We start from the raw sequence: 24,860 nt of genomic DNA on the forward strand, positions 1-24,860 counted from the left end.
ACAATCAAAGACTGACAGACTTCAGAAAATTGAAAGGAGGATTGGAAGAACCTGTATCAACAAAAAATATCAGAAAGATGGACAGTGGCGGTTAATACCTAACAAAGTCGTGTACAAAGAGCTAGAACCCATTGCAGATACTATGCGTAAGAGGAGACTGGGATTCTTTGGACATATCATGAGGATGCAGGACTCGAGACTTCTGAAACAACTAGTACAACACAATCTCGTCTCAAAAAATACCACAACAGGATGTAAATGGATCAGAGAAGTAAGAGAGGATCTGAAGGAAATAGGCCTTACAACAGAAGACACCAAAAATAAGATAAAATTGAATACAAAACTCAAGAATACAAACCTCCGCTTTACCCTTACACAAAACAAACCAACAACACGCACACTTTCAACTGAGGAAAGGGCACGAAGATCGGAGCGTCTGAAGAAGTACTGGGAGGACCGCAAAGCCCGAACAATCCCTTCAAAGAGACCTGAACGACGGACTGACTAAAGTGATCCTATGTGGTCATAAAAGAAGAAGAAGAAGAAGAAGAAGAAGAAGAAGAAGAAGAAGAAGTTAATTGGAAAGAACGCCAGAAATTACAGCACTGTATGTCGCAAAATAAAACACAGTTTATACTCGCTTTAAATATTCGAGGATGTTTATTACAGTGTCCAATTCTCTTATATAAACAAAGTTATCAACATTTGGCAGTAAAGGTTTATCGTCTCTCTTGATAGGATTCAAGAAGTGTTAAAACGTTCTCCTGCAGAATTATTTCAGAAATGAAGCACAGGAAGTTTTGTTTCTTGAATTGTTCTTTGAAGGGTAATCAATAATTATGAAGAGTATGGAAATTATAAGCCTAGGAACTGTACTTGAACCGTCTCTAAACTTCACGGTAAGACTCATTTGACATCGGTATTTCTAACAAAAAATTCCCTCCTCACAATGTTAGATGTGTTTTACGAAACCCATTTAATATCTGAAATAGTGTCTTCAGTTCCCTCGTTTCCTCTCACTGCACATGTCTTATTTTTAATCTCTGTGCCTATTTCCATAATGGTTATGAAGTCGAAAATTCTGTTCACATGTTAGTCTTAAATTATATCTATAATTAACAGTTTAATCGAGAGTCTCTATTAGATATTTATTACGTTATTTTTCTATCGGACCTCAGACACTCGTCTGAACAAACATTTAGTTTAACATAAAAAGGCGTCCCTACACGAAAACAATTATATGTTCAACTAACAAATGTACCCGTTCTTCGCTACGGTATTCTACATTGTATACATATATCGAAGTAAATTGATGATGATGATGATGATGACGATGATGATGATGATGATGATGATGATGATGATGATGATGCTTGTTGTTTAAAGAGGCCTAACATCGTGGGTCATCGGCCCTCGAAGTAAATTACTGTATATGCAGTGATAAGATTTTTTTTTAAATTGCATGTCTCTTAGCGTTAATCAGAAACATCAGCGGGAGGTCCCCATACGTTATTTCCAATGTAAAGTGCGAGCTGTGATGATAACAGCAGTCTCACTTGCCTACTGCCATTCGCAAGAGAGTACGGACGGTTTCATTATAATGGTAGGCCCAATTACCTACTGTGTGGTCACAATACATTTGGGGAGTTTTCATTTCAATGGCAGGCCCCCTTTCTTACTTCCAGACAGATTACAATTGAGGAGCTGTTATTAAAATGGCAGGCACCTTTCCTACTGCCAGTTTTGCTGTTGTCATTATAATGACAGGCCCCTTTTCTTAATGTCAGTCACACCGAGCTGGCGAGTTTCCATTATAATAGTAGGCCGCTATGCCTAATGCCAGTCATATTTTAGATGGGTACATTTGTTCATAACGGCGGGCACACTTGCCTATTTCCAAACACAATCGGTTAGAGGAGTTTGAACAAAATTGGATGCTTCTTGATTTCTGCCAGTCAAATCGAGAAGGGAATTATGCATTAACTGGTACTTCCACCTTACTAATGCCAGTTACACAGGAGTTGGAGAAGTATCCCATTCCTACTGCCAGTCAAAGTCGTTGTGGAGATTAATGATTAGGCCTACAATAGCAGACGCCCTCCTGCTGAGAGTCACTGTCGATTTGTAAAATATTAATTATAACGGCAGACACGCTCTTTCTACATTGCTACAAATCGACTTCAATAAATATATATATCGACATACAACGTATATTCATTTTTTAAATATTTCAAACTTTCATTTACAGTTTAACTGCTGCTAAACGATACGTCATATCGACAAACGGATTGTAACATAACACGCCTCATTTAGCGGTCTAAATGGCTAGTCTTATGATACTTTATCCTAACCTAACCCCATCGCACTACACCCCTGAAGGACCTTGGCCTACCAAGCGACCGCTGCTCAGTCCGAAGGCCTGCAGATTACGAGGTGTCGTGTGGTCAGCACGACGAATCCTCTCGAACTTGACTTTCTAGATCAGGAGTACTTTCTCCTAAATCAAATAGTTATGGGGAAGATTGAGTTAGGGTGAAATTTGACTAAGGTTTCGGATACTTATCTGACAGCTACTATCATAGAATTTGGCTTACATATGGATGCTGGGTTAGCCAATGTTCGTGTAGAATTAGATGATTCTATCTTTCGTATAAGTGATTCAAAGTATGAATTATACGTGTACAAAGAGCAAACTGAGCGTACAATCGAGAAATAGAGACAAATCTAACGTGTAAACGGCAACACGTCATAGGACCGAAGTTGTACATCACGTATGGATACTGGTTGGCCCAATGTTCGTGTAGAATTGAACGGTGATTGGGCCATCCGTTTTATGATACAACTTACGGTTTAGGCACGAAATACCTCGAAACGAAATTCTGCACCGACATACCGTTACCTCAATATTTCGATATTTTTGGGGGATATAAAGTGAAATATTCAAAGATTTTGCAAGCTTTACATCGGTTACAGGCTAAGGCATATAATTTTGCCAAATTTCAATATTCTAGCTCGTTTGGCAGATTGTGCCGCAATCTTGCTTTGCGGGTAGGGGGGGAGGATGAGGACTTTCAGGGAACTAAAGCTAACATATATGCAAATGGTCATTATTACACCTGAAAGGGATTACGAAAATTTCGGCAAAATGCTCAATGTACAGACACACGGTCGTTACGATTTTTTTATATAGGTAAGGAATCTGCTCTACGTACAACACCTCTTTGGGAAATATCCGCAGGACAACCTGATAATGGACCATTATTAATCCTCCTAACGAAAAAAGGCACTTGAGGAAAAATTTTAGAAATGGTTTTCCATTCAGGTAGGTCGATTTTCAGTCAGGTTAGTCTTGTATATATTGGGAGAGGGTAAAATTACTGTTTCGGTTCCCTATAAACCCCCAGTCCATTCCGGGAATTTGACATGGCATGGATCTGAAACCTCCCCTTGGACGGGGGATGCTAAATATGGATTTTGGTTGAAATATCTCCAGTAGTTTTCAAGTTACAGGAAATATGCTTTACACGCATCCGCTCTAGAGTTAAGTCCAGTGGGACTTGTACAGAAAAACTGAAAAACGGTCCGTTAATGATATCTCCCTTATTAATCCACATATCGAAATGATGCACATGCGGAAATAGGTTAAGAAATTGATTTTCATTAAGACAAGTAGATGTATATTAAGTTTGGTTGTGTATATTTTGCGGGAGTGCAAAATCACGGTTTCGTTTTCGTATACACCCTCAGCCAGTTCAGGAATTTAGAAATAATATTGGCCCTAAAACCTACACAAGGACAGGTGGATTCTAAACATAAAGTTTGGTAGAAATATATCCCGTAGATTTCAAGTTATAAGAACTAAGACAGACACCAAATCTACAAAATATGCAGATGATCAGTATTACACCGGAAACGGATAACTGAATGAAAATTTCGTCAAAATAGTGAACGTACAGGCACACGGTCATTACGATGTTATTTATATAGATTTATCAGCATATCGAGGGCCCATTTTTTAAACAACACTTGCAGTAATGGCAGGTGTTGATTGAATGCAGTGTTGACTGATGCTTTTCTTCGATAATCTTAGAACACTTCACTGAAGTATGCTTCATCTACTACTACTACCACTAAACGTTTTCATTCCTCCCTTGAAGGGGGAGGCGGGCCTCCTACGCGGTGACGTCGTCTCTCAGGCCAGGAGATTTGTATCGGAGAACGAGATGTGCGGAGGAGGTGAGTGGGTTAGCGGCCGTGGCCTATTCTAGGAGCTGTCCTGGCATTCACCTTGGTACAGGAGAATGAAAAACCACGGACAGCCGACGCTGGGGACCAGCGCCTCTCCGTCTACCGAATACAGAAGCGTAGAGCCACGGTAGAGCCGTAGCCACCCATCTTCTGCTCGGGTGGCCGGTGGAGTACGGAGCTGTCGGACCACGGACCAGCCAGGCCACTTGTGGCCCGAGACCCACTCTGCATTCGCCGACGATGCTTCACCAGTGATTTGAAAGAAAATAATTTACTATTGCCTACAGTGAAGGGATATACATATAGATTGAGAAATCTCTACGTAGAATTAATGAGGAGGCAGTAAAAATTTTTATTATCCGATTTATAATATCCGTGCAGTTGTTTGGAGGACCACATCAGAATTTCGATATTTTCTAAACTTACCATATCTGCTCCGCATTTAGTGCCGTCTGCTGGTGCATTCCCGGTACTAAGGCAACGGTCTCCCACCTTGCAATATAGCGACCTGCACATTCTGTCCTGGAACATTAACATATATTTTATTAATACTGATTGGCAGAATTATATTAAAGGAGTACTTCTTTCACAGTCATGATGAAGCCCATTAATAAATACAGTATAACCTCTTCCAGCCTCATTACAACAGTCATGTACCCCTGATCATTTACTGCGTCGGAGTAGTCATGGACTCTTCTCACACCATTTCCCCAAATCACTATTCGATGAACAACCAGTATTGTGTCCATTCTTGTAGATTCGTCAGTTCCCTGTGCTGTCCCTCATCACACCATCCTTGACAATTACAGACAATAAAAATGGACATTTTAATAGCTTCAAAACAATGTAATTCGTAGACTATAGCTTTCAGTATTGATTTAAAGTGAGAAATTAATTTGTTTACACGTACATTATAGATTAAATTAAATTACACCGTCATTGACCTTGCCATTTACAACCATATGATGTTTAACGTCGATAAAATTGGATATCTTCATTAAAGTAGAAAAGTGCAATGTGCCAAATTGAAACATTATTTGAGATAACGTAAAAAAAAATTCTGACATAATTTTTTCACACCGACTGAGTTCATTCTTATGTGTTACTGTTATACAACAGCACCTGTACACGAGTTATACATTAATAACACAGATCTGTCGAGTTCCCCTTTTTTTGTACCATTTATGCGACACGATTTTTAAAAAGAAAGTCACGGGGAGTCACCAGTTGTGCTTCTCTTTCTAAAGATTTCATCTCCTGCGAACCAGATGACCTTGCCGCGGTGGGAAAGCTTGTGTTCCAATGAAGCAGACAGCCAAGCCGCAGGTGCAACTATATTGGATGGGTATCTGTCGAGAGACCAGACTAACGAATGTTTCATCAAAAGGAGACTTTCGGACTTAGCAAGGGCGGCAATCTAGATTATTTACTCATATGGCCAACATGGCTTAGCTGTGTTGATACTGCTACACGGCTGAAAGCAACAGGAAACTACAGCCGTAACTAAATCCCGAGAAAATGCAGCTCTCTCTGTATGAATGATGTACTGACGATGGCTTCCTCCCGGCTAAAATATTCCGGAGGTAAAATAGTCTCCCATTAGGATCTCCGGGTAGGGACAACACGACAGGGGAAATCATCAGGAAGATGGATAATGACATTCTGCGACTAGGAGCGTGGAATGTCAGAAGTTTGAATCGCTGTGGTAGGTTACAGAATCTGAAAGGGGAAATGGAAAGATTAAAGTTAGATGTTGTTGGTATAAGTGAAGTAGGTTGACAGGAAGAGCAGGATTTTTGGTCAGGCGACTACAGAATTATCAACTTCAAATCAAACAGGGGAAATGCAGGAGCTGGTTTAATAATGAATAAGAAAATAGGGCAGCGGGTCAGTTACTACGACCAGCATAATGAAAGGATTATTGTCGTCAAGTTAGACACCAAACCAATGCCCACCTCAATAGTGCAGGTCTACTGTATATGCCTACTAGAGCAGTTGATGAAGAAATCGAAAGAATAAATGAAGAGATAAAAATGTAATACATTATGTAAAAGATGACGAGAATTTAATTATGGTGGGTGACTGGAACGCAGTGGAAGACCAAGGAAGCGAAGGGAGTACAGTAGAAGAATTCGGACAAGGACAAAGGAATGAAAGAAGAAGTCCGCTGGTTGAATAAGGAACATGCATGTTCCGGGGTTGTATTTTGAAATGTGCTAATCTGATTCAAAATTTCATGCAGAATTCAAAAATGTTCTCAGAATATAGACGTAACTCCAAACATGATAAAAGTACAAATTAAAGTACGAAAATGTCACGTGTCGCATGTACGCGATCTCATTGGTCTGACGTCATTGTCCACATTGACTGTATTAGCAGACGAAATAACACGTAGTGTGCTCTGAGAAACACAATACAATACACGTACTTCTCCTTTATGTTAATGTCTGGTAAAGTTGGGTACAATTTTTATATTGTGTAATAATCTGAGTGTCATTTTTTGGACTTAAAATGTATCTTGCGCAGACAGTGAGGCAGAAAATAGTTACAAATGGTGTATAGTTCCGTTGTGCACAAATACACCGCATACCACTGAAAAAAATTATTAATGAGCCAAAGGACCGTAAAAGTACGAGGAAATGGATTTTCGCGAGCCGGAGAAATGCCAGTTATATATCGAAAAGTCTACAGTTTATTGCTGTGAAGATCAATTTCATGACAGTAGAATTCGCTTGAACTTTTAATCACTTTTCCATGCCTGCTATTCTGGTGGTAAAACTTCAATTATGGATCTATGATGCTTTAAATAAATGCTTCAATTACATCTTGGAATATGAAAGTAATAAGCGGTGAGTAAGTTAATGCTGATTATTAAAGAATTCTCCAAACTTAACGCAAGTTTTGGGTGACTCATATCAAATTAATAAACCAAAGTGTTTACGAACCAAACTGATTATTCTAATTATACGAATTTACTTATCCTGGCATGTGACATTTATTTATATATTTATTTACGTATTTATTTATTTATTTATTTATCTATTTATTTAATTTATTTGTTTATTTAGGATATCATATTCATAAGTTAGAAGTAACAGACATGAAAATAGCAAGAATGATGGCTGGAACAACCAGATGGGAACAATGGCAGGAGGGTACTCGGAATGAGGAGATGAAGGCTAATTTAGGAATGAACTCGATGGATGAAGCTGTACGCATAAATCGGCTTCGGTGGTGGGGTCATGTGAGGAGGATGGATTACTTAGGAGAATAATGGACTCTGCTATGGAGGGTAAGAGAAGTAGAGGTAGAACAAGACGACGATGGTTAGACTCAGTTTCTAACGATTGAAAGATAAGAGGTATAGTACTAAATGAGGCCACAACACTAGTTGCAAATCGAGGATTGTGGCGACGTTTAGTAAATTCACAGAGGCTTGCAGACTGAACGCTGAAAGGCATAACAGTCTATAATGATAATGCATGTATGTATGTATGCTATTTATTTATTTATTTATTTTCTGGTCCCGTGGTGTACGAGTAGCGTGACTGCACTTACCCGGAGGCCCAGGGTTCGATTTCCGGCGGGGTCAGGGACTTTTACTTGGATCTGAGGGGTGATTCGAGTTCCACTTAGTCTACGTGGGTACAATTAAGGAGCTATCTGACGCTGGAATAGCGGCCCTGGTCTAGAAAGCCAAGAATAACGACCGAGAGAATTCGTCGTGCTGACCACGGGACTCCTCGTATTCTGCAGGCCTTCGGCCTGAGCAGCAGTCGCTAGGTAGTCTAAGGTCTTCGGGGCTGTTGCGGCATGGGGTTTGGTTTATTTATTTATTTATTTATTTATTTATTTATTTATTTATTTATTTATTTATTTATTTATTTATTTATTTATTTATTTATTTATTTATTTATTTATTTATTTATTTATTTATTTATTTATTTATTTATTTATTTATTTATTTATTTATTTATTTATTTATTTGATATGGAGGGTAAGAAGAGTAGAAGACCAAGATGACGATGGTTAGACTCAGTTTCTAACGACTGAAGATACGAGAACTAAGCAAGGCCACAGAACTGGTTACAAATAGAGGATTGTGGCGGCGATTGGTAAATTCACAGAGGTTTTCAGATTGAATGCAAAAAGGTATAACAGTCTAGAATGAAGATGAATTTATTTATTTATTTATTTATTTATTTATCCCCATTTTCACACCAGGCAATTGCTGGGGCTGTACCTCAATGAAGGCCACGGACTCATCCTTCCCACTCCTAGCCCTGTCGTATCCCATCGTGGCCATAAGACCTAACTGTGTCTGCGCGACTTAATGCAAATAATAATAATAATGAAAAATAACACCATTGCGCACGCTGGAGTCAAAATACATTACTACAAATAATAGTGACGTTGGTGTTTAAAATATTATCCAAATTTAGCCTACTTCTTATATTATACATGCCAAATAAATAAACCAAAGGAAAAGTCATAGCACCCAAATATATATTTCTGTATTTATTGAACAAAATGTCACCAAAACCCTGTTCCTGCTTGATACGCTCAACTTGTGAAAAATTAGAGAAAATGAACTTCTTCTTCTATGTGCCCTGCCCAGTCTCCCAGACGTTGGCGATCAATGCGGAGAGTGTTTTTCTGCCTTCAGCAACACGGTACAGTTATTCAGTACTTTTTATGCCTGTCAAGTCTTTAATATTCTTAAGGCATGTTGTTCTCCTTCCGCCTACTCCTCGGCGCCCTTCAATTTTGTATATTTTTCCCTTGCTTTACCCCTTCCGTTCGTTGGTCGTGAGAGGTGCAGCAGCTAACATCCACCGTGACTGCCAGCCTGGAGTAGTCTCCACAGTCACGTCACCGGGTCATCAGAGTATGCCTGAGACTCGTCTAGATGTGACATACAGGCAGAGGAAAGCCCTTCCTAACTCAACTCCCAAGAAGAGACTCCGGTCTCACGACAAGTCTACACCGGTGACACCAGTACGCCAGCAGACTCGTTGCACCCAGAGTACAGACAGCACCGACAAGATTACTACCACTTGGAGCAGATACGCTCAGAAGAAGACATGTCACAGGCATATATTAATGTTCTCACAACAGCCAGCCAAGCTCTCACTGATCGCTTCAAGGGAGTGGAAACTGAAGTGGATTCTTTTTAGAAGAAGACCAGTCAGAATACGACGGCGGTACGGGCGAGCAGGACCACGTGGACGAACGCGCCAATAAACGTATTCTGTGGCGCAGTCTACAGTCGCCCTCATACGACAAAGGGCTTCCTCTATCATTCGAGCAGAAAGTCTTCTAGATCAGCCTAGTGCTCAAGGATCTTCTGGCAGTGACACCAGTGGGGCGCGACCACCACGACGCCGCAACAACACTATCGGCCCTCAGCGCTTGGCCCCACCTGGACCCGGCGCAACGCAAATACTTCTTCAACAGAGAGAATTTGCTCAACCTTGCCATGTGTAGCAGTCTTGCCGGAAGGCTTCCAATATTAAATTAAATTAAACAATAAAGCACGGAGGGGGTGGCACCCTTCTGGGTGAGAGGTGCTGCACCTCTCACGACCAACTGACCCGGAGCTGCCTCATCCACCCGCTTTTATAGCCAAGCGGGCTTATGCGAGTAGATGAAACAGCACGGGCATGCGCCACGAGAGGCCAGCGAGAGGGGCCCGGAAGGGTGCCACCCCCTCCGTTACTTATTATTTAATACATTTTATAGACCTAATGTGCCAAATTCTGGGCAAAAAACAATACAAAACTATTCCTTGCAACCGAAGATACGAACATAAACGAGAGTAACAAACTGTACAGTCAAATACAAAACAAGGAAATCTGACATCTTACACATCCAACGGCGGCAGTCCCGTCAAGGTACGCTGGACTGTAGAAAGAGTTGTCTACCTCTAGAGCTGATGGGGAGAGGTCCTCCGATGTCCGGAGGCAGGAGAACGCATTATGTCTTGTCCTGTTTGCGCCTCGCCCCGCGTGTTCCGCGTCATCTACTCGGCCGGACGGAGTGTATTGGAAGCCTTCCGGCAAGACTGCTACTAGGTCGCCGGTGACTCGTTCTACCTGGACCGCGACGTCTCAACCATGGCAAGGTAGAGCAAGTTCGCTCTATTGAAGAAGTATTTGCATTGTGCCGGGTCCAGGTGGGGCCAAGCGCTGAGGGCCGATAGTGTTGTTGCGGCGTCGTGGTGGTCGCGCCCCGCTGGTGTCACTGCCAGATGATCCTTGAGGGCTAGGCTGATCTAGTAGACTTTCTGGTCGGATGATAGAAGAAGCCCTTCGTCGTATGAGGGCGACTGTAGACTGCGCCACAGAATACGGTTGTTGGCGCGTTCGTCCACGTGGTCCTGCTCGCCCTACCGCCGTCGTATGCTCACTGGTCTTCATCTAAAGAGGAATCCACCTTGGTTTCCACTCCCTTGAAGCGATCAGCGAGAGCTTGGCTGGCTACTGTGAGAACATCAATATTGGCCTGCGACATGTCTTCTTCTGAGCGTATCTGCTCCAAGATGGTAGTAATAGTGTCGGTGCTGTCTGTACTCTGGGTGCTACGAGTCTGCTCGAGTACTGGTGTCACGGGTGTGGACTTGTCGTGAGACTGAACATCTTCTTGGGAGTTGAGTTAGGAAGAGCTTTTTTCTGCCGGTATGTCAGATCTAGACGAGTCTGAGGCATACTCTGATGACCCGGTAATGTGGCTGTGGAGACTACTCCAGACTAGTAGTCATGGTATGAATATGACAAGCAGATTAGTGCGGATGTAGAATGCAGCAGTTACATAGGAATGAAAAGTTTAGCACAGGATAGGCTTGCATGGAGGGCTGCATAAATCCAGTCAATGGACTGATGACTCAAAGAACAACAACAACAACTCATAGATCTGCACATAGAACTGCCTGGGCTCATTATTTAGTAGGAAAGGAGTCAGTGTCAGTAGATCCCTCGTATTTTCTGTACTGATCTCTGTATGTGTGTTTGAGCTTCCAACAAAGCAGATCACACATCATTCATTGTTCGATCAATCTTCAGCACCATAATGATATTCCCTACTTCACTTTATACGCGTGTTTCTCAGTAACACTGCCTACATTTATTAATACCATAGTGAATGCAAGGTTTTAATGATACGGAAATCAGTCAGTCGGCAACTTCTTGTATGTTAAAGAAACGTGATGCATTCATTGAAACTACGGTACCTTGAATGGCTTCCAGATGTTGGCTTCATCTACGATGTTAAACAGATCACTGGGAATGAAAGCTTTTGACGCCTGTTTCCCTTCCTCGATCACAACTACCAACTGGAATAGCTCGTGTTTCGCGCATTTAATAGAGCCGTTCTTACATCGTTCTCCTAGGCACCACCTACAGCAACTTTCCATGTAAAAACAGAGTGAATTTGGCACTTTGTACTTTTTTTACTTTAAGTATTCCATCTAATCTATTCTAATTATCATTCAGTATATCATTGTTAATCATTAGATATGCGTGACTTTTCTTAAATCATACTTACGCCAGTGACCGGGCAAACTTCAGTATGTTTCCCGAATCTTTCTTCACACTGGAACTTCGCATCGTACAAGGCTCCTGGTGGCATATCCGGTATCTTAATGTTCGATTCCACTGGTTCATTCAACAAACAGTCTCCTAGGCCGGTGCTAGAAATGGCATGTTAAAGTTTTAGACAAAGATCGAATTAGACAAAAATTCGGTGAAATATTTGCAGCATTCACAGATCGAACTAAACATAAATTCAGTGAATTATTTGCAGTAAAAGTTTCCTAAATTTGGTGCATTACTTGTAAGAGACATTTCCTTTCCGAATTCATGTGGGGGTTTTGCTCATGTGTCCCAGTACGAAATAAGTTTTATGTTTTAGGAATATTATAAAGCAACATTAGATACAGATCCAGATCCATTTATGGTTAGACTTAGTTGGACAGTACACTCTGTATTCGGGTATGCTATAGACTGGAATAAATTTGTTACTTTTACCGACTTGTCTCACTGTCAGTCTTTTCCTTGGCTTTGACAATGTGGGGAGTGAATGAGGTATGAGCATTCCTCAAGCAGCCAGACACAGTAATAAATAGTGTAAAAGTGTTGTCCGTGGGATTAGTTGGTATGTGGATTTTAGTCGACTTGGTAGTCTAATGTGAAATAGTTGCTCAGTGAGGAAAGCAACGGGAAACTACATTGCACTTAATTACACGAGTATGCCTCTTTAATGCCTACGACAACCGATGGTAGAACTGTTGGGGTTTCATCCAACCTTCTGACTGACGACTCAGCATACAAGTATACAGTAAAAATAATTCACAGGAGATGATATACTACTAAAAATATTATTGTTATCGTTGATTCTATGGTTTTTCTGACGTTCTAATACAGCTTCAGTCGAGCATTCATACCTGAATAATCCTCACAGCCTCTTAAATTCTCGGCCGTGTAGGTTAGTACCGGTGGAAATTAAGCTTTGTGAAAGGTTTCCTTGAAATAATGTGGATATGTCTCCTTTCCATGCCATACCTTTGGGTCTTTGGTAAAGATCGCTTGCTTCTTCTGTTCTCCAACATATTTTCTTTTGATCGAGGTGAGCGGATGCAGAGTAGGTCTCGGCCCACAAGCGGCCACGGCTGGTCGGTGGTACGACAGCTCTGCACTCTGACCGACCAACCAACCAGCGAGGAGGAATGGCCACGCATCTACCGTGGCTCTACGCCTCTGTATTCGGGAGACGGAGAGGGGTTGGTTCACACCGTCGGCTGTCGCGAAAATGGTTTTACGTAGTTTTCCATTATCCTGCACTAACGCGAATGCCGGGACAGTTCCTAGCATAGGTTACGGCCGCCAAGCCTCTCACATTCTCCTCACATCTTCTCCGATACAAATATCCTGGCCTGAGACACGGCATCATTGTCTAAGGGGCCCGCCTCCCCCTTTAGGGGAGGAATGAAAACATTTTAGTACCGTAATAGTTTTTATTGTACCTTCATTCATTACTTCTCAAAGGTAGTTTTTATTGTACCTTAATTCATTACTTCTCAAAGGTAGTTGTTATTGAACCTTAATTCATTACTTCTCAAAGGTAGTTTTTATTGTACCTTAATTCATTACTTCTCTAAGGTAGTTGTTATTGTACCTTCATTCATTACTTCTCTAAAGTAGCATTAGTTTAACATTCGGAAGTACATATCGTGGCTTATGTTAAATTGATGTTTATATTCATTACTAAAAACTTGACCTTCACAAGATCCTGGAGCGTATTTAATATGTGCATGCAATTTCACCTACAAATTTGCTGAGGCGTGTTGGGCGTGCAATCACTCTCAGTCGCATGATCAAATACGTAAAACACGTAAATAAAGCTAAGTTTTCCTGAAATTCATTAGAGTTGATACGATTAAAGAATAGAGCCCACCAAGTTTACTTAGAATTCATGTTTCTACAAAAAATCTCATGCATTTTCGAACAGTTCGGTTTGTCAGGGAGTGTTTAAAGTTTAAACTTGCCCTTCTTCTATGGCAGATTCAGCGCGCTTGCGTTCTGCTAAACAGAGAAAGTAGATTTCACCATTCTAATTGCGTGATTAGGGAGGTAACGAATGGGGGAGGCAATCCATCATATACGGTCTGGTCTTCTCTCAGGTGTATGCTCGATGAACTGTCAGGCTTCTCATTTCTGCCACCTACACTTGCCCCACCGCCGATTCAATCCTACATATTGTACCAGTACAAGATAGTCCATACTAACTTGTTACTTGAAAAAAGCATGGATTAAAGTTCTCAAGGCGGTTCCTATGCAAAAGCAGCTACGGCTTGGCACAGGAGGATAGGTTCTATCTACAATAAGTGAAAATGTACTTCGAACTCTTGGTTTATTCAAAATTTTGGCAAGTTTGGAATTCATATCATTTTGGTACACTGAACCACCATCTCCCGAAGCGTCTTCTGGAACGGTTCTCCAGGCAACTCGTACTACAGGATCCTCTCGTCACCATGGAATTGGACTCGTGCTCGCAAGTCCACTCGCCACTATGGAATCGAACCCGTACCTCATACCTTAAGGTCTCAAATTTATCGGAGGTCTACGGCGATCATGATGCGGGGTAATCACTCGCGGATTAGCTTTATACGAGCGTCCACAGTCGTACAACCCCCGACATGTTCACAATCACTTGTCACCAAAAAGCATTTACATAGACAGCAAACACGTTGTTTGGAATATGCCAATAAACTTCACTTGGCACTTTCAGATAGAAATTAATGAATGTAACTTCAAAACGTTAAAGTTGAAAATGCGGATCGCATTGATTTAAGATTCGAAAATATTACGATAGAGAATAAAATAATGACGGAACCCATTTTATGGTTATTTACCACTGAAGAACGAACGATGGAACTAAATACAGTTCACTTGCTATACACTGTCTGTGGCTACTTGCCACAACGTAAAAATAATACTGTAGCACTTGACGCATATAAAACAGCTATTAAAAAGTTTATGTGCACGACACTGCTAATGACGATGAAATATATAATAATTAGTCACTCTTACCACAGTGAGTCTCATAAAATAACAAAGTCACTGAAGAATATTTAGAAACAATTATATACTATTATGTGCAGAAATTAATTCGAATCCAGTTAAGATTATCACCTTAATGGATTATCAGTTTAAGTTTAAGATTCACTGCAGAGGAATGTAACAGATAATCTCACAGATAAGCCACTCAGCGAACCTATTACTTTGGCCTAGAAAAAGAGGACTCAACTACGCAGTATCTCCTAATAGGATACCGGTAGAAGAAATGATTAGCAAAGTTCAAATTGCAATCCGACACCTCCCTACCGAATCTGCAGAAGAGATCAGACAGGATATATCAAGTCTACAGAAAACTGCAAAGCCGGCGCCATCCAATTTGACCAAGGAAGAAATCCATACCCTAAAAACACTACGTCAAGATACGAAAACAATAATCCTACCCGCAAATAAAGGCAACGCTACGGTGACAATCACACGCGACGACTACAAACTGAAAATAGAACAATTACTCAACGATTCACATACAGGAAAATAAGAACCCCTACCAACCGCATTAAGAACAAACAAGCTAGTGAAAATTCCAGTATTCCAGTCTAAATACGTAAGAAACAGATTTCCTCAGACGTGATACCTCCTAAATTGTATGGGCTCCCAAAAATCCATAAAGGAGGCATACCACTGCGACTTATCGTGAGTGCTATAGGATCTCCGACGCACGATATCGCCCGTTACCTAGCAGGACTACTTAAGCCACATACAGGACAGGACACACTGAAACGAAAAGGAAAGGGTAGCGCTGACACGGATTCAGAATTATTTGATAAGATGATCAGCTATGTGGGAAGCGACAATGAAAGGAATATCATTGTAGCGGAAGATCTGAATTTACCAAATGTCAATTGGGGAGGATTTGCGAACGACAGGAAGCATGACGAACAAATGACAAATAAGATAATATGGGAAGGACAGCTAATTAAAAAAGTGATGGAACCAACGAGACGGAAAAATATCCTGGATGGGGTGCTGGTAAAACCAGATGAGCTCTATAGAGAAACTGAAGTAATAGATGGTATTAGTGATCATGAAGCTGTTTTTGTCATAGTTAAAAATAAATGTGATAGAAAAAAGATCTTTAAAGTAGGTGGGACTATTAGGCAGTACCATATATCTGATAAAGCAGGCACGAGGCAGTTTCTAAAAAGTAACTATGATCGGTGGAAAACGGTAAATGAAAATGTTAACAGACTCTGGGATAGGTTTAAAGAAATTGTTGAGGAATGTGAAAACAGGTTTGTACCTTAAAAGGTGGTAAGGAATGGTAAAGGCCCACCTTATTATAATAGAGAAATTAAGAGGCTAGGAAGGAGGTGCAGACTGGAAAGAAATAGTTAGAAATGGCTGTGGAAGTAAGGGGAAATTGAAGGAACTTACTAGGAAATTGAATCTAGCAAAGAAGGCAACTAAGGATAACATGATAGCAAGCATAATTGGCATTCATACAAATTTTAGATAACAATGGAAGGGTATGTATAGGTATTTTAAGGCAGTAACAGGTTCCAAGAAGGACATTCCAGGAATAATTAATGAACAAGGGGAGTGTGTATGTGAGGATTTTCAAAAGGCATAAGTATTCAGTCAGCAGTATGTAAAGATTGTTGGTTACAAGGATAATGTCCAAATAGAGGAGGAGACTAATGCTAAAGAAGTATTAAAATTTACATATGATAACAATGATATTTACAATAAGATACAAACGTTGCAAACTAGAAAAGCGGCTGGAATTGATAAGATTTCTGGGGATATACTAAAGACAATGGGCTGGAATATAGTACCATATCTGAAGTACTTATTTGATTATTGTTTGGTCGAAGGAGCTATACCAGATGAATGGAGAGTTGCTGTAGTAGCCGAAGCAAAGGGTGACATGAAGACATGAATCTGAAAATTACAGGCCAGTAAGTTTGACATGCATTGTATGTAAGCTTTGGAAAAGCATTCTTTCTGATTTTATTAGACATGTTTGTGAAATTAATAACTGGTTCGATAGAAGGCAGTTCGGTTTTAGGAAAGGTTATTCCACTGAAGCTTAACTTGTAAGATTCCAGCAAGATATGGCAGATATCTTGGATTCAGGAGGTCAAATGGACTGTATCGCGATTGACCTGTCTAAAGCATTTGATAGGGTGGATCATGGGAGACTACTGGCAAAAATGAGTGCAATTGGACTAGAATAAAGAGTGATTGAATAGATTGCTATATTTCTAGAAAATAGATCTCAGAGAATTAGAGTAGGCGAAGCTTTATCTGACCCTGTAATAATTAAGAGGGGAATTCCTCAAAGCAGTATTATTGGACATTTATGTTGTCTTATATATATAAATGATATGAGTAAACAAGTGGAATCACAGGTAAGGCTTTTTGCGGATAATGTTACTCTTTTACAAGATTGTGAGCAACTGCAAAATGACCTTGATAATGTTGTGACATGGACAGCAGGCAATGGTATGATAATAAACGGGGTTGAAAGTCAGGTTGTGGGTTTCACAAATATGAAAAGTCCCGTCAGTTTTAAGTACTGCGTTGAGGGGGTTAAAGTTCCTTTTGGGGATTATTGTTAAGTATCTAGGTGTTAATATAAGGAAAGATCCCCATTGGGGTAATCACATAAATGGGATTGTAAATAAAGGGTGCAGATCTCTGCACATGGTTATGAGGGTGTTTAGGGGTTGTAGTAAGGATGTAAAGGAGAGGGCATATAAATCTCTTGTAAGACCCCAACTAGAGTATGGTTCCAATGTATGGGACCCTCACCCGGATTTCCTGATTCATGAACTAGAAAAATCCAAAGAAAAGCAGCTCGATTTGTTCTGGGTGATTTTCGACAAAAGAGTAGCGTTAAAGATGTTGCAAAGTTGGGCTGGAAAGAATTGGGAGAAAGAATACGAGCTGCTCGAGTAAGTGGTATGTTCCGAGCTGTCAGCGGAGAGACGGTATGGAATGACATTAGTAGACGAATAAGTTTGAGTGGCGTTTATAAAAAAAAGGGAAGATCACCATATGAAGTTAAAGTTGGAATTCAAGAGGACAAACTGGGGCAAATATTCATTTATAGGAAGGGGAGTTAGGGATTGGAATAACTTACCAATAGAGATGTTCAATAAATTTCCAATTTCCTCGAAATAATTTTCTAAAAGGCTAGGAAAACAACAGATAGGGAGTCTAGCACCTGGGCGACTGCCCTAAATGCAGATCAGTATTGACTGATTGATTGATTGAAACCTATGTGAAGAACTCCCGACATTTCATCCAGCTTCTTAAGGGCCAATCAATCGAAAGTACGGACTTATTCGTAAGTTTTGACGTCAAGTTCCTTTTCATCAAAGTACCGCTTAAATAAGTATCTCCGCTATTAGACCAGAAACTTCCAGAAAACCTGTCAACAATAACTAAAGGGTGCCTTAACGCCACCTTTTCATTCTTCAACGTGGATTTCTACGGACAGACAGAAGTGGCCGCGATGGGGTCGCCACTCTCTCCAATAATAGCAAACATGTATATGGAACACTTCGAACAGAAAGCCTTATCCACATCTACCCTGAAACCGAAATGTACACTCCGTTATATGGATGATACGTTAGTGATCTGGCCTCACGGGAGCAATAACCCGCAGCTATTTCTCAACCACCTCAACTCTACTCACGTAAATATTCAGTTCGGCATGGAAATAGAAGTAAACGGAACCGTTCTTGGATGTCCTAGTAAGACGCAACGTCAATGGGACTCTGTGTCACGCATTATACAGGAAATCCACCCACTCTTGACAGGTACCTACATGCCTCGTCTCATCATCACCCATCACAAAAGCAGGCTGTCCTAACATCACTGGTGAACAGGGCCATAGCGATATCAAACGCAGAACACCTTGAAGAACAAAAAGAACGCCTCACGTGAACCCTCAGGAGAAATGGCTACTCACTCAATAACATGCGAAAAGTCTTTAGAAAATCAGAAGAAAACAAAGAAAAGCCCGCCGTGGAAGAAAACAACAACGAAGAAGAACTGATCCGCCCGAAAAGAGCGATACTTCCATACATTAGAAACACTACAGACAGGATCGGCAAGCTACTGGATAAATACGACATCAATACCATCTATAAACCACACCCGAATTTAGCTCGTTATCTACCACCAGTAAAAGACACAGTAGAACTACATGCTCCTGCAGTATACCACATTGAGTGTACTCGAGTTAAGTTTCTGTAGTTTGGATTACTACACGGTCATAAGTTCGACGGTCGGTGCGCAGTACTGACTGGTAGAGAAAGAAGTTACAAGTTTTGACAATGTTTTATTCTACTAATCTAATGTTGTGAGCCCCGATACATTTGTGGAGCTTGCTTTTATACCATGATATATTTTACTTATCATTAATCGGAAACAACAAGTATGACAAAATATCACATGAGCGGATGTTGGTCAGCAGTATCGCTGGCGATAAGAGATAAACAGTCAATAAGAAGAAGTTGCCACCAGCGATTAGTTGGTGGCAGCTTCCTTTGCAAACATGATAACAATGAGTAACTATGTACAATCTTAGAATTGGGACAAACACATTATCACATTCGTTAGCGACAGCCTTCTTTGGGTCTTGGGACATGATAACATAAATCAGCTATTTACAGTCTTAGGTCAGAACAAACACATTCCTAGTGTTTTGTGACACTATAGTATTAATCATCTATTTCCGTTTAAAATTGATATCTGGTTTCCTCGAGGGGTCTTGGGTGAATATGACTTCCCGTCTCGGAAACTGCAGGCAGGGAACATAACTACTCCCCACTTAGATTATCGTTACTGTCCTCAGTAACTTGTAACTTTCCTGTTTTACTTTTTACATACAATTTTTCACATATTTGATGCAATCTTTTTCTACATACTAATATTATAATACCCAGTATAATACAAATAATTATTCCATTAATTGGAGTAAATTCCTTTACATCATCATATTTTGGAGTAATTGGCTTTCAATCTAGTTTTAGTTCATTTGCATCGAGATGCGAATATATGTTTACTTCATGTTTTATATAGACTTCTTTTTGTACATACAAAAGAGGAAATTGCTTAAAGTAATTCGTTGGTTTTGGTTCTAAAGTAATTCCCATAGTGGAAATTGAACATGAGTCATTTGAATACACAACATTTGGTCCTGTAACTCGTACAGATTTTTGGTTACTAGCACACGTTTGTAACAGTGTCTCTTCTTTAGCACTAAAGAAAAGGAGGCGCTCATTATTTAGCGCTTGAAATATTTGTACATTCTTTTTAACACTAGCAAATTCACATCCAGTAGTTTTAGTTAAATTACAAGGTGTTACTCTTATTGTATAATGGATACACACATAAGTTTGTGTTCCTTTAATACACGGTATGGTGGACCATTTTGATGTTGGTCCCTGTAAATAATATTTTTTCAGAGGGAATAAGTACAATATTGTCAATAGTAGGTACAGGGTAAATCTGATACAACTGATCATTATTTTCATCCGTAATAGGTACAGAAAGGATTGCAATTAACTCTGTATCCAACATTATTGTTTGGGTTTTGGTGAATTTTAAATTTTCATACAGGTGGTAAGGATCAGCATGTATTAGGGATTTTGAAGGATGAATACAAATGTTTTACAATATTTCGTACAGCTTCTTGAGAAAACAGTTCTACATTGGTTATGTCATTGAAGGAAAGGCTGATGGTGTCTTCCATAGTCTTGATGATTCTTCTTAATTTGTTCACACTAATTAACACGGAATGATGATGTTCCAATGTGCTTATTTTGAAATCTGCCTTCTCTAACTTATCTTTAATTATACCCAGATTGAGGATGACATGGTTCATTTCTTTATAAAATTTATTAGCACTAGAGTTACCAAAGGATACAAGGCTATTAACGTGTTGCATTTCTTTAATATTGCCTTGTCTTAGTGATTTAATTTGTTTTGAAAATTGTCTAAATCATCTTGATTTAAGTTACCTGAAATAAATTTAATTACCTTACCTAGGCAGTTAATGAGTCCACGTTTACTTCTGTGTTTTATAGGTAGAAGTTTATTTATCTCATCCTGCGAATCTTTTAGTGTGTTAATTAGTTCTTGAGATAGATATGAGAAAGTATTATTAGAATACGTTATAAGAGATGAAACTGAATTTTGAGTATTGATGTAAGATTGGCATAAATTAGTTAGGTTGAAATGATACATGAATTTGTGATAGTTGTTGATTATTACCGCAGGTTCAAGTGAATCTGCGTAGAATCCCTGGTTTTTTTCTGATGTTAATCGAACCATATCCTGAGCGGAATCTGGAAGAGAATAGATTTTCTTCTCAGGTTTTATGTCTCTAAAATTTCTGACATGCACTTTGCCAATTTTCATTGTACAGTGTACTTTATTATCTTCTATTTTCCTTATGATACCTTCACTCTACAAATTCTTTGACTTTTTATTTCTGGTCAATGGATTTGCTACGTAAACAGTTTCTACGATCTTGTAGGAGTGTTTAAAAGTGGGATTGTTTGGTCTAGGATTCTTTCCATTTAGGATTCGAAATTGGTCACTTTGTCTCTGAATGTATTCATTAATTTTTGGCGTGGGAGAGAAAACGTGATCTAATACGTCATAGTAGGGTCCATAGATTATATTAAAAGGTGTTTTTTTTGGTAGTCGAGTGTACTGTAGAGTTGTAATTTATGATGATATTGACTAAGAGCTGGAGTATAGGAGAGAACTTGTCATTGTCTCTTGAGCTGCGTAGTTTTTCGTGCAGTGTAGAATTGAACCTCTCTACGGGAGAGTTAGATGAAGAGTTCAGTGGAGTGGTTACGTGATACTTGATGTTTGAGGCTTTACAATATTCTTTCATAATGTTGTTTTCAAATTCTCCGCCTTGATCGTGTGTGATCTTTTTGGGTAGGCCATGGTGTGAGACGTAAAGTTGTGGCTTATTTAATACGGCAACGGCTGTGCCATCTGACAATATGTAGTCTTGTCCGTATTTGGAGAATACATCTAGTATTGCCAAAATCCGCATTTGCTCAAAATGAAATGTATCTGTGTGGACCTGAGCGAAAGGGTGGGCTGCTGTTATCGGACCTTGGTTCTCAACCCGGTTGGGATGTCTTTCATACTTATTTCGCTGACATAGATTGCACTGATTAAACAAGTTTCGAACTTCTTCTCTTAAGTGAGGCCAATAGTACTTGGTTTGCAAGTGTTCTATGGTCTCTGATGTTCTATTATGATTAATTGAATGGTACTGCAAGATTAAATGCTTTTGTCTTTCGGAGTTTTCGACATCATCCAATAGTTTTGATGCTCTGAGTTCAGAAGTGAACAGTTTCTGGCAAGTTCTAATGAAGGGAATTTCTAAGGTTGTGTCGTCAAAGAAAACAGCATATTTGTTTGAAGTTATTATTACCTTTAGTAGGAGATCTTTCAAGTCTTGGTAAAGGTTTGTTTTTGTGACTATCATGAAGTGTCGTGTGTTTTTTCTGAATAGTATCTGTTTAATTAATTTGGGAGTGTTTCCAAATTTTACAATAATTTGATTGCGGTTTGATTTAAATTCCTTTCAGAATCTTTAAAATGAAAATGGGGCCTTCCTGGTTAGAGTGGATAGTTTGGTTATCAATGTCGTCCTGATATCCGTCATTCTCAGCTATGGCTACGTTAGAGTCCGTTTCTTCGTTTGCGTTTATCTCAATGCGAGACAAGGCATCCGCGACATAGTTTGTTTTTCCTTTCACATAATTGATATCGAAATAAAATACTTCTAGTTTAATTTTCCAGCGATACAGTCTCGAACTCGGGTCTTTGAAAGTGAAGAGCCACTGTAGGGTCTGTGATCAATTTCTACTTGGATATAAGTAGGGCTTGATATGTTTGCAACTATCTACTATGGCGAGTAGTTCTCTTTCGGTAGTTGAATATTTTCGTTCGGTTGGCTTTAGTGTCCGTGAATAGTAAGCAACAGGATGCCCCTTTTGTGAGAGAACACTTCCAATTGCGAAGTCTGAACTATAAGTTGTCAGAGTGAAAGATTCGTTAAAGCTGGGTAGCTTATGACAGGGGCGTTTATTAGAAGTGTCTTGAGTGTTTCAAATGCATTTTTATATTCAGAGTTCTCTTTATCAATCTTGGCTCCCTTCATTAAAAAGCGTGTGATTGGTTGTGCAATTTTCGCAAAGTTCTGAATAAATCTCCTATATAAACCGGCCAATCCGAGAAATTGCTTAATCTCTTTTGTGGTTTTTGGGATGGGATATTCTTTGACTGCTTTAATATTGTCTGTATTCGGTTTAATTCCAGTTTATGTCACAACGTGACCCAAAAAAAGGCAACATCCTTGTGAATTATTTCCTTCAAATGGGATGAATATCGATAGTTTCTTTGGTATACTGGTTCTTCGTCATTAGTCCGTATGTAATGTTTTGCTACATTGGTAAACGATAAATTGCAATAAAATATATCAGATTATTCTGAACAAAGACTGTGAATAGCGTCTCTTTCTAGATCATTTATGTGTTGTGTTATGAGGTATTCCTTTAAGTCTCTATCTGTTATGGAATTGATTTCTAGTGGTTGAATGTCCATGTTTTCAATTGGTTCGACCAATATAGGCTCTTTGAAACTCAGCTTTACGTGTGTTTTACTTGGGTAAAGTACTTGATAATCCTTCGCATTCAGGACTGCGTCAGGAAAGTGAAATCCATCATGCTCAAACTGGGGAATATATACATCTCCCTGCTTGATATTAACTGGAACTGAGATGAAGTGCGGGTCTTCTGCAGGCTGTGTGAGTTTCTGCTTGGTAAGCGAGTGTAAATGGAGTGGTATTTCTTGTCCTGATAGAGTAAATTTTTAGTGCTATAGTCTATCTTTGCGCCTAGTCTGGCGAAATCTGCGGTACCAATTAAAGCATCGAAATATTTATGCCATTTCATTACTCTAAATTTCACAGGAAAGTCAATATTGTATTCAGAAAACATTGGAAATCTTACATTATCATTGCCTACTGTTTGGGCATCAACTGACTGAATACAAAATGGTTCTTTAAATAAATGATCAACAAAGCATGTGTATGCTACGTTTGGATTCATTATAGAATTACACGCTCCACCATCAACTAATATTTTGATTCCGTACAGACTAATGAATGGTAGTTGAGGTGCATTATAGATATTGTTTACGTCTTCGATCGTGACGGCTGGACCAAGCGAAAACCCTGATTCTGTGTTTCAGTCTCTGATTTGAATTGTTCTACTGGCTCTAAATACGAGTCGTAGCAGTATTGGAAATCTTGTTCCAATTCTTCGGCATATGGGATTTCAGGCTGACAGTTTTCGAATTCTGTGTGCTGATAAGGTTCTCTGTTAATTCCGCGTGAGAATTTAAGTTACCTCTGATTGTTGAGACACCTGACATCTGTCTTGGAAGGTTTCGATCTGACGGAGCGAAACGTCTCCCGATATTATTCGGAGTAGGTAAGGGCGATTTGTCGGCTGTGGTGGTCTCATGGGTATTGTGTTTCTTTGTTGTGAATTTTGTGGTTGTGTATTGGACCATCCTTATCTATTCTTATTGTTGGGTTGATTTTGTGTGTTCTATGGTAGAGGGTTATGCGCATTATGCGTGAATTGTGGAACTGACCTCGGTAAGAAACTCTGAGGTGTGAATGGATTGTGGTTCGTGTTATTGAAGTTGTTAGGCAAGTGTTTAGGAATAGGTTTGTGGAAAAATTGCTTATGTCCTCCTCTTAATTGATCCGTATTGCTCTCATATACTTTATCATTATCGTAAGATCTGCAAATTCTAAGTGCATGACTTAAATCTGGGACATGAGCGTAACGTAAGTATGCTCTGTATGGTTCTAATATTCCGGGTTTAAATGTGCTCGGACCTAATTCTTCTATTTCTCTCAATTTTAAGTCTAGAACCTGATCTCTGTAAATGAGCTTACAAAGGCTCTTATATCTGAGAATT

The 24,860-nt window shown here is 39.6% G+C and overlaps 1 protein-coding gene across 1 annotated transcript in view; it reads right to left on the minus strand.

The window, feature by feature from the left end:
• The window catches only part of LOC136858689 (A disintegrin and metalloproteinase with thrombospondin motifs 12), a 477,582-nt gene that overhangs the window by 117,204 nt on the left and 335,518 nt on the right, over nt 1–24,860 (minus strand). The window contains exons 10-11 of the mRNA XM_068225727.1: nt 11,791–11,935; nt 4,675–4,770 (exon numbers count right to left, since the gene is read on the minus strand). Of these exons, the coding sequence (XP_068081828.1) occupies nt 4,675–4,770; nt 11,791–11,935 (241 nt within the window). The remainder of the gene's footprint in view (nt 1–4,674; nt 4,771–11,790; nt 11,936–24,860) is intronic.

The sequence above is a fragment of the Anabrus simplex genome, chromosome 1 (assembly GCF_040414725.1).
Source record: "Anabrus simplex isolate iqAnaSimp1 chromosome 1, ASM4041472v1, whole genome shotgun sequence".
In the NCBI taxonomy this organism is placed as follows: domain Eukaryota; kingdom Metazoa; phylum Arthropoda; class Insecta; order Orthoptera; family Tettigoniidae; genus Anabrus; species Anabrus simplex.